The 16,000-nt window shown below is 42.8% G+C and overlaps 1 protein-coding gene across 2 annotated transcripts in view; it reads left to right on the top strand.

Moving 5' to 3' along the window:
• The first annotated feature begins 1,073 nt into the window (after positions 1-1,073).
• FAM241A (family with sequence similarity 241 member A) overlaps positions 1,074-16,000 on the top strand; it is a 63,099-nt gene continuing 48,172 nt past the window's right edge. Inside the window, exon 1 of one of the 2 annotated variants that reach the window (XM_063421383.1) lies at positions 1,074-1,277. In XM_063421383.1, the coding sequence (XP_063277453.1) occupies positions 1,176-1,277 (102 nt within the window). In that variant the 5' untranslated portion in view covers positions 1,074-1,175. The remainder of the gene's footprint in view (positions 1,278-16,000) is intronic. The other variant, XR_010083382.1, reaches the window with a different exon arrangement.

Below are 16,000 nucleotides of genomic sequence, written 5' to 3'. Positions count from 1 at the left end.
TATGGATGATGCTTGATGCTCGGTGAGGGTGTTGGCTGGTGGTGTTGATGGCCCTGCCGCCTTATCTTGATGGGTCTCCTCCCGGTGATGGAGGAGACTGCTGGTTTTCCCATAAACCTTTTGTCTATTTCTGAATGTGAGCTTCTGGGGTGGTGTCTGACTTTTCATAATTTGGTTTAACAAAATGTTACAAGGTATCCTGAAACTTATACTTTCGTACAACACACATGTATATACAGTTTTTTATAGTTTTCAGTTTATCATTAACCATAAGAACATGAATTAATCATTTCACATTTTTCACAGATAAGGTGTGCAGGGCTGGCAGGAAGTGAGGACTCTACAGAGGGACAGTGGTGCTCATAGAGGGAGCCAGGCACACCCTGTTCAGAGGCACTTCATTGACACAATCAGGGAATCCCTTGGAAAAGACCTTTAAGACCACTGACTGTTAACTCAGCACTGCCAAGTTCACTACTGTACCGTGTTCCCAAGTGCCACATCTACACATCTTGTAATACCTCCAGGGATGGTGATTTCACCTGGGCAGCCTGTTCCAATGCTTTCAGTTTCACCCTTTCAGTGAATAAATTTTTCCTAAAATCCAATCTAAACCTTCCCTGGCATTGTCCATATACTAAGTCTTATCTTCGGGGTCTGCTGTTGCGTTTCCTTCTTCCTGGTGTGTATTAGTTCCTTTTAAAGAACAGAAGACACGATCCAAACAGCTTCGGAAGCGCGAGGCCAGTGTTTCCTCTTTCCCGAGGGAGGAACAGCAAATCCCACATCTCACTCTGCTAAGAGGCAGCCGTTCCTCCCCAGGGACACACCAACGAGGAGTGGTGCTAAAATTAACGCTTTATTAACACCTGGCACTTCCTGCTATTAACAAAAGCTTTAGAAATCGAGTGCTTGGGGTGGTTTCTTTTTCGCTCTAACGAGCAGCAAGCGGCTGCCCGGCCTGAGGCCTGAGCCGGCAGCAGGAGCTTCCCCGCCCCGGGCCCCCCATCCCCGCCGCGGGGCCGCTGCCAGTGGCCTCCACCCACTCCCGCGGCACCGCCCTCCCTCCGTTCCTCCCTCCCTGTCGCCGCTCTCCCGGACCCCGTGACGGCCCCGTCCCGCCCCGGCAGGCGAGAGCGCGTGGAGCGCTCGGTCCCGCTCGGCGCGGAGCAGCCATGGGCTCGGCAGCGCAGCTCCCACCGCTGCCGCCGCTCGGGGAATGCGAGCGGGAAGCGGGGGCGGCGGCCGCCCGGCACCGGCAGCGCCCGGAGGAGCAGGTGGGTGCCCGCCTGTAAGGAGTCTGGGAGGGCGGGCCGCGGCTCCGGGGCTGCCCCCGCCACCTGACAGTAAGAGAAAAGAGGAGACGCCTTTTGATTGCTCTCCCGTGGCATTCCCAGTACAGCCCACCCGTGTGAGCCGCTCCCGGGTAACGCTCCATTGCGGCGGGGCTTATGCAACCTGCGTGGCGCTGCCCACGCTTGGTGCTGGAGTATCCCGCCAGTGGACCCGCATGACCCTCGTTCTTCCCTTCGGGACGCTTAGTCCGTCTGAACCAAAATGGGAGCAGATGTACAAGGGTAGTCCCGGCACGGCATCTACAGGTATCTCCCTGGAAATAACCGGGGTGCTCTTGCCATCTCCGGAATTCCCCCCAGTAGTTCAGCTCTCGTTGTTCGTTTGCTTAAGTATTTTAAGCTTATAGTCTCTGTATTACTTAGGAAACGTAATATATTGTAATTGGAGGAAAACACCAACTCCTTTTTTTTTTTTTTTTTTTTGTCTGCTTCAGGATTTATATTTTATGGCATGAAAGTGGGCTTTTTGCTTAGGAGCCTTTCCCCTTTTGTTAGCTGTAAACTGCCTTTCCAGGCACTCTTTTGTTTTGCAGACAGCATCGTCCCGGTGTTTAGACAAAGGCAGTAAAGGCAGTGCTCTTAATGCACCTTTATTGATGTTTCATTTAAAGGAAAAAAGAACACAGCCTTTTTCATGCACAATAGTAGAATGCAATGATCTGCTCTGAAATGTACTAGCATTCGTGATTGCACAGGGGCAAACAGAGCTGTGTGAGCACATCCCTAAGTAATTTCCGGATGGTTTGGATTTCATTAATCATTTTTGTTGAAACTTCTTATAAGATGCTCTGCACTTAACCATAAATGAGCCATGTCACAGCTGAAATAGTTTAATATTGGAAAGTGTCCGGTAGTACTTGCCTGACATTACATATAGAAGCGGGCACTCTGAAAGATTTTGGTACTTGCGAATTCACTTAGCCACATTTACATAAGTCAGCGTATCTTCTTGCCCCTTTCTCTAGAAAAATGGGGCAGAGCAGAGCACATGCCTGAATGTAGGATAAGGACATGCACCAGGGGAGTCTCGGAGTTCTCTTTATGTCCATAAGCCCTCCTGCAGGATGTCACAGGAGGCAAGTAAGGAATACTTGCTGGTTCTGCTTACTGTCCTCCCTGGAAAGAGAGGTTAAAAAGTTGCATCAGATCATCTCATGTATTACTGTGCTGAAAATAGTTGTAATTCCTTGCCAAGGAGCTTTTCCCTGCAGTTTACAGCTGCTTCTTAGTGACAGGTGTGTTATGGTTTCAGGGGATAGAGCAGGCTGAAGAGCTTCCTTCCAATGGTGCCTAAACACATTTTCAAATGAAACTGGTAAAGATACTGCTTGGGTGGCCACAGCCACACTTGGCTGACAAACTCTCCACTTTTCTCAGGCACAGGTAGTGATCATAGCCCTTTCTGACGAGCTGAGGTGTAACATTAGGATAGCAGAAATTTTAAACAGGCCACTAGGAAGAAGGAGGAAATCCTTCCTATTTATTGGATATGTTTCACTGTCATAGCACAGAGTAATTTTTCTGCATATTGAGGTGCAGTCAGCTGGGAGAATAATAAACTAGATTTGGAAATGAGGATTATCACTTGCCTTTATTTAATATACAGACATAAAGTAAATATTGGACAAAATAACAGTAAAAATAATAATAATTGGATAAATAAGCAGTATTATTTTATTTTTATGTGTAAGGAAGACACAAGGAGTTGGTGGTACTTACACTTGCTGCAAACTTTGACAGAAAGTCCCAGATTCTCTTGTTCAAGAGAACAACAAATTTGTAGCTTGATTTGGAGGGGCTCCTGCGTCACCAAGCCTTGTCACGCTCTGTGCCTTTTTGGCTTTCACGAGTGTGTTCAGTTTTCTCTCAAAATAATCAGTTTCCCCTGCCCTTTTTGCCCTCATGGAGGAATTGTTGCTGACCTCTGCTGTTCCAAAGGGCAGGGATCCTGTTTTCAGGCTAGGTCCTTATTGGAGTCTCTTGTGGAGGCCCAGCGCTATCGCTGTGTTTGCTGAGGGTATTTGCGCTGCTAACACAGACTCAGCTCCTCAGCCTGTGTTTTCCTGTTCCACATTCTCTCCTGAACTATAAATGTGTGCGCGACTTTAGTCATATGTGCAATGCAAAAGAAAGGAGTCAAAATCTGCTTTGGTGTTGGTATAAATTCTTATTTCTCTCATCTGGTGTGAAGTAAAGCCTGCATGAGAGAAAATCTTTGGGCCTTTTTTGAGAGGGACTTTTAGGTGAGGATCTGAGGCTTCAAATTTGGGTGTGATTTGGTTTTTCCCATTTCCTGCAAAGTAAACATAGTTTGTGTAAGATCATACCTTGTAACATAAAGCTAAAAGAATACCTTCCTGACAAGCAGGACCTAAGTAATGAGTACACCCTTTATTTTTTTTTCTTTTTTTTAAGGAAGAGTATTCTGTAGGAAATAAATCTATTTAATGCCAAACCCTCTGGCTTGAATTTTTAATCGAAGCTTGTTATTGTGTCAGCACAGGCATGCTTATGAAATTACTGACAGGTACATTTTTGAAAGAATGGAAGGCTATGTAACTGTTATACATAGCCTTTGAAATTCATTATTGCAATAGACTGTAGAATTACCTACTTCTGTGATTAGATTTGAAAGCTGAACTGGATGATAATTTGATTTGTATTCTTTGTAGGTTTGCATGCAAAGATAATTACACCTATATGCTGGTTTGAAAGCAAAACCAGTGAGACTCCAAGTCAGAAATACAGTGTAATAGAGAGAGAACAAGCAACAAGAAAGATAAAAATAAAATAAAAATAAGACAAATGCAGTAGTACAAAGGACCACTGACAGAGTCAAAATGCAAACCTGACACCCTGTTGGTCAGGGTGTTGGAAGCAGCCCAAAGTAAGTCCTCCCAGAGTGACAGTTGTGGCTCCGTTGAAGTAGAGATGATCATCAAGAAAAGGGTCCAGTCATCCTCTGGGAATCCAGTGGAAACAGGCTACCTTGGTGTTTGGGATTGCTGGTTTTATCCTGGTGGAAAGGCTTTGGCTCCTCCCACTGGGTGGAGCATCTCACAATGGAATGAAGTAATGTTATCAGTCATATGAGAGGCCTTAAATGGCCCATTCACAGATGATGTCCCTCAGAGGAGGAAGGGTGGAGGAAGAGATAAGGAGGCACTGCCTTATCTGGTGTTATCAGTTGTCCAATGAACAGAAGGCATCTGCCCTCTTTCCACTCCTAGAATTATAAGGGATAAAGAACAATATCTCCCAACTGACTTCAACAGATGAAAATAGAATACACATTTTTGGTTACATTTTTCAACCCAGGACAACCTATTTTAGTCTTCAAAGCACTGCAGGACCCAGCTAATTTCTTCCACCTCTCCTGTATTTTGGTTCTAGGATTCAGAAGAAGTAACTGAAGGTGCCCAAAGATTCAGCTGCTCCTGAAGCCATGGGAGTAGGTTGCTGCTTTGCCCCTCAAGGTCACATTTTTTCCCTAACTATTGATAGTTAATAGTCAGACACATAAATTGGCCTGTATTTTCAACATCACTAGAGATATGGACCTCAAACCTCCTTCTCTAACCCACTTCCTAAAATAGGTTAGCCATTGTCACATTACTGCATTCTAATAAATCTCATCAACACCTATAAATTAAACTATTAAATAAGAATAGAAAAGCATGAGTGTATATTAGTAGAAGTTGGTGCAGAAGTCCTGCATTTGCATTGCCTGCATCCTGCACATACCCTACAGCAGGACATGAGATGGTATTAGCGGGATGCACAGCACCCTGTCTGTCTATAGGGACTTTGAAGCTAAACTATGTGTCACAGTGGAGCTCCTGACAGCTGTGGCACTATGGTTACCTTCTGTATTCAGAACTGTGGGCAGTTCCCTGTCTGGGCAAGAATGGGGTTTAGTTCCTTGTAATCAAAATTGAAGGCAATAACAAAATTCCCAGTTGCTTCAGTGAGGCGAGGATCTCCGCATCACACTGGTTTAGGATACGCAGAATCCACAGTGCTGCTCAAGTGTAAAAACAAGGCTTCTAGAAAATGTTTAAGTGCAGAGTTAATATGTGCTACATGTATTTGCTAGTAGATTTATTAGCATAGTCTATCATCTTTTCATTAACCCAAGTTTGTAACCCTTTGGGATGTTTTATTTTTATTTTGAACAGTGTTTTATGGCTAAGTGGAGTATTTTATCTTCTGATAGATGGCTTCAGATTTAGAGGTGCTGTTACAAAAGGGCTTTAAGAGTTGAGAACTTTGGTAAGGAGGTATGGGTGTCGTAACTAAGTTCAAGCCCTGAACTTTTTTAGTGACTTTGCAGTATCACTAGTATTTCTCCAGAATGGGGAGGATGAGCAGAAACAGAACTAAAGAATGTATAAACAGAACTAGTGGAAATATTAACAGACCTGTGGTATGCCTTGTGTAAAATCTTCATTAGACTGTTGGGTGGTTGTGTGCTGTGTTTCTCAGAATGGTATAATTTCAGTCATAAGTCAGTAATGACCAAGAATGTTTTAAAGTACACTTGTATATGTGGAACTTGTAATGCCTAAGGCTGGAAACCTATTTCTAATTTATTCCACACTGTGATAATCTGAAAATTGTAGGTTTCTCCTGCTCACAGTTGTTGGAATTTGTTTCTGAAAGTAGTCATGCTTGACAAGTAGGACTTAATCCCAAATTTGTTCTGGCTCTACAAATGAATTAACTCTGTTACAGAGGTTCATAACTAGAAAATAATAGATGATAATAACTTTCTGAAAAGCATTATTAAGTTTTCTGGGGCTTAACAGCATTTGAAGAAAAAACCCCAACCCTTCAAACATACCTGTAGCACCTACTATAGATAGGATTATATGCTGTTTGAGTGATGGGAAGATCCCATTTTCTTAAAGAAAAAGGTATTCTGGAGATAGAAGCGAATAGGAATATCCTCTCTTTAAAAGACAAAATTAACAGCTGTTGCTTTTCAGCAAGCCAGTGCATTTGATACCACGCTGAATGTATGAGGATTGCAAACCTTTTTTCTGAGTCAAGCTGACCAGTTTTTGTGGGGAGATAAAGATAGTGCTAAAGGCAATCCTGCCTCCGATCCATTGCATCTATGTTAATTATCAAAGAGTGGGAACAGCCTTGCCCTCACAGCTATGGGTGTGATAAGAGTGAGTTAGCTGGTAGGGAGTCAGTTGGAGTCTGCTGGCCATGCTGTGAGGAGGAAGGGACAGGAAGTTGTGTGAGGGACAGGAAGGAGCGAGCCAGAACTGCAGAAGGAAGAGAGAAAGAACCAGCGCTGTGTGGAGCTGCCAATGGGTGGCTACATAGAAAAGGTATGAGAGACTTCTAGATGACAAGGTGCTGATGCTTGAAGCCTTCTGAAGTTATTCCAAAGCATTCTGAGTGTTGTGGCCATCTCCACAATGACAAGTTTTATTGGGTAACCTGATAAATGAAATCCAATGGAAATTAAATGTTGCAGGTATAATGAAAATATTAGATACTGCATTGGATCTAGTCTCTATGTAAAATTGCAGTATGGATGGGATCAAGTTACAGGGACAGTAGCAGGAACATTAAGAAAGAGTGTAAACAGCATCCTGAAGTGGGGGAGAGAGGCAATAGATCTTGACATGGAGGCAGGCAGGCAGGTTTCCTCTCCCATGGACCCCCCTATGCCAGATTACTCTCTTTCACACTTTCTCATCTGGTGCTGTATTAGTGAGGAATTTACTCTTGAAATTATGGGACATTTTTTGTGTCTATCAAGAGAAGCCTCTATTCTTTTTGAAGCTATCTCTGTTCCACCCATACACAAGTTAAAGTATCTGGAAAAGCCTTTTCATCTCTTTACGCAAAACTTCTCCTGATATTTCAGAGTTTGTTCCAGCAACTGTTTGTTCTAAACTTGAGTTGCTGTAAAAGCTGACTAATGGGAATCCGGTGCTGTTGCTTTTTTATGTTGTTGCTTGTTTCTATAGGAATATTTTGTCTCAATTTTATAAATGATTTCTAGATCCTTGCTGTAAAATGCATGTTAACCCAATCTTTGGTTTGCAATCTTTTGTTTAAACTTCTTCTGTCACTTTTATTGATAGCTGCTGTAAAGTACTTTTGGTATGAAGAATTTTTCTAGATTTCTTGCATTTGCTTCTTTTTCCCAGAGTAAGAAGGTAAACTTAGGGGGTTTTGTGTCTTGTTTTTCATCTGGAATTGAGGTAATTTTTTTTTCATTTCCCAATCTTTTGATCTTTTCATCATTAAATATCAGATTAAAATTAGCACAGAGAAATGAACCTGGTTGGTTGTTGTTGGGGTTTTTTTTTCTCTCCAGACAGTTGAAATTAATTTTATCTTTATAGTCTGTTGGCTGAAAATCAAGATCTTTTTACTGCTTACATTTAGAAGGTTAAATACTAATTGTTAGTTTTGCGCTAGCAAAGGATGCAAAGGGATACCGGTCTCTTCCTGTGGTAAAGAGGAAGAAAATCAGAAACATTTCCAATAAAATCATTTGCCCTTCTTAAGGCAAATTTCACTTTCTTTTAATTAAGCGTAAGATATCTTTTAAGTACAAGAAAGCAGGGTGAGATCCTGATCAGATGCCAGGTGTTACTAGTAACGAAGCTGTTTTGCATATGTGGAGGAGTAGGATGCAAAAAGGCGTCACCCACCCGGCCAGTGTGTCAGCAGGGTTTGTGCTAGTGCCCTGCAATGGGGTGAGGCTGTGACTTGCACAGAGAAGAGACCACCAGCTGGGAACCTGCTCTTGGCTGCAAATCTCCACGGTCTGTCCATGGCAGTACACTGGGTGGTCATATAGCTGAGTACCAGTGAAATTGGATCATTTATTCCCTCAGGACTTTCATGGCTGCCTGCCCAACTATTAAATATTTGTAGCTGTGTGTTGGCTGGTGTTTCCCTATCTGCACCCACCAGAAGTCAGTCTCTTATTCTGGAGGGGAGGGAACTTGTGATTTCTTCCATCCTGGTCCCTGTCATCTGCTCGCTTTCTTCTCTCTTGTTTTTTTTCTTAAGAGTGGTCCCGAAGTATTTTCAGTTTTAGTTTGCATCTTCTAAAAAAGATAACTCTGAGGCACTCGCTTCTGAACATTAACGTCCCAACTTACTGAAAAATACTCCTATGTTTTTGAAAGTAAGCTTGTTCTCAAAGTCATATCTCACTGGCTTTTTTGACATTTAGGTGTCTGTGGGCTTCAGATAGCAGACACACCAACTGTTCCCTGGAGTAAAAATAACTAGGACTGGAGTAAAATGGATAGTGAGCAGTTAAATACTACAGGGAAAACTTCTTATGTGGAAAAAAAATGAAATGTGCAGATGGCCATGTAAATGTGATATCCCTGCATTTCTTTATTAGAAGCTTGGGGTTTTTTTGACATCTCATTCAGAAGTCATCCCTGCATTCTTTATTACAGGGTTTTTTTAACATCTCATTCAGATGTGATTAAACACGTGCTTGCTATGAAACTCAAAAGGGATTTCGTTTCTATATAATGTGGAAGCAATTCTCTTAAAGATGCCATTTCTTTTCTTTCTTTTATAACTGTACATGTGATGAATTGTGATCTGAGGTATGTCAAACAATTTGGACACTGCTGCTTTTCTGTGTCGGAGGTGAACATTGTGTATATCTTTGTGTCTTCTCTTATTGCCTTCTTTGCCCAGCAGCACTTTTTTGACTGTAAAATCATAAGCTTTTACATAGAGAGTAGTTATTTTCCCAATTCATTGGCCTTTTCTCCTCCATTGTTGGAGTTCAATGTTTGTCTAATGCCCTTTCAGGCAGTTCATGCAAGAAAAGAGGCAATTATAGACTTGTCCTCAGTCTGGTGCTGTTGTTAAGTCTGTGGTGGGAATTTTTCAAGTTATTTGAGCAAGAGAAGACTTGAGTTTTGTTCTATTCATTAGTCATGACCAAATAGAAGAATGCTACTTGGTTTGCTTTAATGGATCTTGTACCTTCAGTCGTTGAATGGATTTTTTTTTTTTAACAAAATGTCCTGAATCTTCATGTGAAGCAGGTTCCTTATCTTCATCTATTCCCTCCTCCCACAGAACAAAAGCTCTTGAACTTTATCCAATTATTTCTCTCAAGTCAGTTACTTGGGTTTTTTTTTTCCACATGCACACAAAAATCCCAAACTAAACACACCATCTCAAGATTCTTAGGCTAAGTGTGGAAAACTGGTTCAAGCTTCTGCTTCAACAGATGAAATGCCTGGTAAACCACAATTATATCTGTTCTCCGCACAGCCACATCAGAGGTGAGGTTACAGAACTGAAACTTGTGTTTACTTTTGAGCTGTTCAATCCTCCCAGCAGAAAAAAATAAATGTTAAATCTGTGCTCCCATATGGGAATACACAAGACAGAGAGTCAAACAGACTTGATTAGCATAGCTAGTTTGATAACCAAGATGCCATGGCAGGAACAAACAGAACTGTGAAAATTACAGGAGATGGGATTACACCTGCTTACGGGAAGAGAGAATATTCAATCAACTTCTGCAAGCAAAGAATTGTTGTAAAATGCATGAGTTGTCTGTGTGATTTTTAACCTGATTATTGTAGTAGAAATCATTAACCTGTTTGAAGTAGTATATAAGCTTTAGGGAAACCTGAGTAAAATCGAATTCTGATCACCGAATCAGTCTTCCTGTCTCTCATCAATCGCCAATAATTGGTGCTCTGTGTGACCAGAGAAGAACCGGCTATCTGACGGCAATTGGCAACGCTCCTGGAACTGATCATGATGGTGAAAGAACCACGTTTGGGCCCTCAATCATCTGTATGCTGGACAGGACATGTGAGCTAGGGGAACTCAAGGTATGGGACAGGTTGTGTCCGACGAGAGAGACGTTAACAAAACCATGCTACGCTTGCTGAGCAAGCATGGATCCCCCATCCTTAAGCAAGACCTTAAGTCGCTCCTACGATGGGTGTCACGCATGTTCCCTGCTACCACCCCTTCCTCTGTTCTTACTCTCCGCTACTGGGACAAGGTCGGCGTAAAGCTCTATGACCTGGCTACGCTGCCTGGCCACGAGCCAGAGCTACGCCTGCTTCCTGCTTGGAGGGCGGTCATGGACGCAATTAAAAAAGAGGGGGGGAGCGAGGCAGCCCGCGAGGCTGCCGCAGAGACGGCCCCAGAGGCCGTGCTAGACCGAAACCTGCCCAGGTCCCGCTCCCCGTCCCCCGTCCGCACCCCCTTCCCGATGAACGCCAGGGATAGAGCCCAGCCGCCAGCTGCAGCCCGACAGGTATCTCACCAGCGACCCCAGAGCCACCGAACACTGATCGCTTATGGGGACTCTGACTCTAGTAGTGACGGGGAGCCTTTTGACCCCGGCCCCGAGAAAGATCCAGACTCATTCCCTTCAAATATGCATAACAATTGGTTACAGAAAAAAAAGAAAGCCCTTAAAGACAGAGACTTTGCCTTTATTTCTCTAATCAATGTCTCTTCAAGTTTCACCAAATGGCCAGCTTTTACAGCAAATCATCTCACAGCACGGGACAGCAACGAGTGCAGACACAATTCATACAGCAAAAGCAGCAGCTGACACAGTAACCAGGAGCAACCTTCAGTTTCTGGCTGGCCCAGCTCCCATCCACCGGAGCATCTCCAGCCTACATGCAGCCACCCCAAGAAGTGCAGTAACATTGTCTAATTGCTCAGTGTTTTGTCTCCCACAGGAATTTATGGACCTTTTCTGCCAGGTCACCATGCTTTGCTTTTAGGTAGATCTTCTACCTCAGTAACAGGATTGTTTGTTTTACCGGGAGTTATTGATTCTGACACAGTTGGGGAAATAAAAACCATGGCTTGGACCCCACAGCCCCCCTGCGGGGTCCCAGCAGGGACCAAAATCGCCCAGCTTGTACTTTTCCCAGCAGCCCCCTTATCCACATTCCCGATAACTAATCAGAGGGGAGGCGGGTTTGGTTCAACAGGGGTACCACAAATTTTTTGGACGCAGCGCATAACTCCTGAACGTCCTATGTGCCAATGCAAAGTGTCTCTGAGAGGGAAAGAGTTAATTTTAACCGGACTCATCAAGGAGTGGATTTTAGTCTTATCTCCCAAAATCAGTGGCCTAATGATTGGCCATTAATGCCTGTCCCCCAGGTCCTCTCAGGGGTGGGTGGAAACAGTCAAAGCTATCAAAGCCAACACCTGGTACAGATTACAGGGCCTGAGGGGAAAGTAGCAACTGTCAGGCCTTATGTGTTGTCTGCACCGCTGATTTTGTGGGGGAGAGATGTTCTATCTCAATAGAGAAATTTTATGCAGTCAGATTTTGTATAAAGGTCATTGAAGCGCGCGATTTTAAAACTAACCTAGAAAGAAAAAAACCCAGTTTAGTAAATTAATGTCTCAAGTTCTTAACAGGAAAGGGGGAGCCGAGGATGACAGCCCTGCTGAGAAGACTGCAGAAAGCTCTTTTATGGACTCTAAACAAATGTTTACAGCCTTTGAGTGAGAACTTAATGCAGAACTGCTTCTCTCCTCTTGTTTAGTTTGTCATCAAACCTAGGTTGAATGCAAATGTGTTATATGTGAAATACTGTAGTACTGTGCATCTCATAAAAGACGAGCTATTTGCTGTCAGTGTGATCCATCAAGATGCATCAGAAATAATGCACAAATGCAACGATTAATGTGTGTATATAAGTTTGATCCACCTGAACAATTAGAGCACAGTGGCTTACTGCCACTGAGAATAAGGATATATGATGATTTCCTGACTATCATAATATTTACTCAGAATTGTTTCTAGTGCTCAGACATAGCCTGTTAAACTTACGTGCTTTTGACAAAGATTGTGATAACCAGTTTGATTTTTGGTTCAAAGGAGATCCCCGTAGAAATATCTAGACTAGTGCATAAGAATGGATTCTATTTCAAGCATAACCTTTGCAAATTTTAACTGAAATAAAAACTTTGCATAATATATAAAAATTTTTTAGGAGCAAGCTCCCTATTAGAAATCCCAAATGCAGAAGAAGTCCTTTTTGTTTGAGCTGCTAAAGAGAGATTCAAACCTTTTATCACCTAAACGACTTAATTTACAAGTTCAACATGCACTGCAGAGCTTGGTAAACCAGCAAGCTGCACACTAAGCACCTAAACTGCCTTTCCTTTTAATAATTTTGCATTTAGCAAAACAGCCCCACACTGATATTTTTGAGACTCCAAAGCACCAGACCCTGTGCTTATCATTGATTTTTCTACCTCACCCAGCGACCAGAACCATTAGTACCCAACATGAAATGATAGCCCAACTAGTTGTTAAAGCCTGACAGATACTAACTTCTCTTGCAAGAGTGGAATTTTCCATTGTTTTGCTGCTTATCACCTTTATTTGAATTAGATATTTCAAGAATCTAAAGCTATTCAAATAGCCTTTGCTGAATTCAGCAGACAAATCTCAATACATCTTCCAAAACATAAGCTTTTAAGACCTCTATTTCAATTAATAGAAAAATCTAAGAGAAGTGAAGTTCCACTTCAAGCCTTAACAGTATTCACAGATGGTTCTGGTCGCTCTCATAAATCATTAACAGTATACACTGTTTTTCTAGTGCCTAAGATCAAATGTATCCACATTTGAGAAATCCCCTCAAATTATTGAACTTCCTACTGTTGTCAGAGCTTTTCAAAATTTTTCTGTTCCTTTTAATCTAGTAACAGATTCAGTTTATGTTGCAAGAATCATGAAGCCTCAGCCCTGAAAGAAGGTGTAAAAAACCTGCAGACAGATAATAGATTTGAATAGTTGAATAAACTCCTAAGAAGCTAAAGACTCCATAAATAGATTAGAAATTTAGTTAAAATAAGCTTATATTTATTAGTCATTATATTATGTATTGTTATAATTATTCCTTATATTTTACAGTGTGTTTAAAATAAAACTAAAATCTAGATCTTGGCTAGTGTCGTGGTTGCGGGGGGAGGTCAATTTTTCCAGGGAGATGTGAGCAGGCCAATCAGTGATCAGCTTTTCTGCTGGCACCTGGATTGGTCACTTGGAAGTTTAGACATGCCTCTGAGGACACAAAGAGTTAAAAGCAGGACTCCAGGGGGGTTCGCCCTCTTTTAGATTCTGGTTTAAGCGGAGAGACGTCTCAAGCCTCCTTCCCCTGCCCAGCCACGAGGCTGGGTGTGGGAGGGGAAACACGTGGTCGAGGTTAGGTAAGCCGGAGCCCCGGGGGGGAGAAGAGAGTAGACAGGACTCTAGAACTGAGCTGCCCCAGCCAAGATAGAGGGGTGGAAAACTGTGGAAGTGCCTTCTGTGTGTGCTTACCCTCCCCCCTCCCCTCCCCCCACAAACTCCGGGAGAAGGTGCCCAGCCACGTGGGAGTTGCTGAGCCTGAGAGTGCCTGAGCCTGCAGCCCTGCCGAGAGCTAGAAACTGTTAACCCTTGCGTGGCAGAAAGAAACTTTTCTTAGACATTGATTCTCATGACTAGTAGTTTCGGAGGAGAGAGGGAAGCGGCCTAGGACCGAGATGATAAAGCACGATTAGAAAGAACCCGATGGGCAAAGAATGAGAGAAGTAGCTTTCTGAGCTAGACTTTTCTTGCATAATGTTAGCCATAGACTGAACTTAAGTCTCTTTTGAACATAAACTACATTTTAGGTGGATACAGCTGCCCCTGCTTTTGCTACAGTGACTGGCACTTGAAGAGTAGAGCGAGCAGAGAAGAGAGGGAGAAGGTGTAGTGGCGCCCTCTGCCCTCAGGGGAGACCTGCTCTCAGAACCTCGGCCCCTGAGTAAAAAGAGAGAGAACTCAGCATGCAAGTATCCTTAAAAGAGCCCTGTATGCAGCTTCAGACTATGGACAGCAGTGAGAGCACTAGACATAGAAAAAAGAGTGTCACCCTGGCAGACTTCTCCGGGCGGTGCCACGGGTGACATAAAAACAGATAAGGGGTAGACCCGTGTTTTCTGAGGAACAGTCTGTAGTGCGAGAGAGACTCCTCTCTCCCTTGCTGAATTGAAGATTAGTTTGTTTTTTTGTTTTTTTTTTTGAGTAGTAATTGTTTGATCTAAAACCCAAAAGTTTGGTCTGTGAAGAGTAATGTGTGGAGAGTAGAAACTAAGAGAAGAGAAAAAATGTTCTGAAAAGTTTTTATTTCTGTCTCTGTGTGTGTTTAAAAGTTTTTCTGTCTCTGTTCTTATGTAATGTAATAAAGTTTTAGTGGGTTTTTTTGTTTTCAAGATTTAAGCCTGCTCTGCTCTGTTCCTGATCACATCCCACAGTAGTTGTTAGGGAAAAAACATATATTCATGAGTACATTAACATCTGGCCAGTGCCAACCCATGACAGCTAGATAACCTGTTTAGTGGCTGGGGTTTGACACCTTAGCTAAAGGATTTTCTTAGGATAGGAATGCATGTAATGATTTTAATAATAATTGTATTAGTTATGATACCTTGCTTGCTTCAATGTGTACAGAGATTAATTAATAAAGCCATCAAGGGGATGTTCTTGGTTGATACAGGAGGGGGAGATATGGGAATTCACAAGACAGAGAGTCAAACAGACTTGATTAGCATAGCTGACTTGATAACCAAGATGCCATGGCAGGAACAAACAGAACTATGAAAATTACAGGAGATGGGATTACACCTGCTTACAGGAAGAGAGAAGATTCAATCAACTTCTGCAAGCAAAGAATTGTAAAATGCATGAGTTTTCTGTGTGTTTTAACCTGATTATTGTAGTAGAAATTATTAACCTGTTTGAAGTAGTGTATAAGCTTTTGGGAAACCTGAGTAAAATCGAATTCTGATCATCGAATCAGTGTTCCCGTCTCTCATCAATCGCCAATAGTCCCATGCTATTTTGATTAGCCACAGGAAAATAACTTGTCAAGTGAGTAGGGTAGTTTTTTGTCTCTCTTGGATCCATTTGTGTTCTGCATCTTCCAAGAGCTTGGCTGACTTTCTTGGTGTGATCTGCAAATCTTCAGGTGCAGGAACTGTGTGCTCTCAGCAATTTGAGGGGAAAAGACCATAAACTGGCTACATTACACATAGATATAGACAGGGATCAGTCGTAGGCCATTGTGAAAAGTTCAGTGCTAACTTTATCCTTCTCTCCCAGGGAATAGCGTATGACTCACTGCAAAGATGGCTTCTTTCCGGGGGGAGGATGTTCTGATGGGATCTCATGTTTTGCTGCCTGGTCAAAGCACCCTTTGATAGGAAGGGGGTAAGCAAGAAGATTGTTCTGTCAGACTGGTGTGGCATGGAGAGACTGTCAGCGTCTGCTCGTGACATGCCATGCGTTTTCCTGAGTTTAGGAAGCAGTGAGTTTCAGTCAGTGTGTGGAAGTTTGCCATAAGTAGGGGTAGTTAGTGGTCAGAACACAGGGAATTTTGTGTGTTGTGTTGATGACAAACATAACTGGAGAAGCCACAACCGGATGTTAGTTGGGTTCAGTAGGATGAGTAGAACTTTACCTTCTTTGTTGTTTTAAAACTAGTCAAGGAAAAGATTCAATTACATGGGGGATTTTCTTTCAGAAGCACTTCAGGGATGTAGGAGCATCAGCTGTTCTGGAAGCAGAGAGACCTTGGCACTTAATATCTCCTCTGTGACCT

This window comes from Prinia subflava, chromosome W (assembly GCF_021018805.1).
Source record: "Prinia subflava isolate CZ2003 ecotype Zambia chromosome W, Cam_Psub_1.2, whole genome shotgun sequence".
Classification (NCBI taxonomy): Eukaryota; Metazoa; Chordata; class Aves; order Passeriformes; family Cisticolidae; genus Prinia; species Prinia subflava.
Note: the sequence above shows the minus strand (reverse complement) of the source record. Positions and strands in the feature narration are given on the sequence as shown.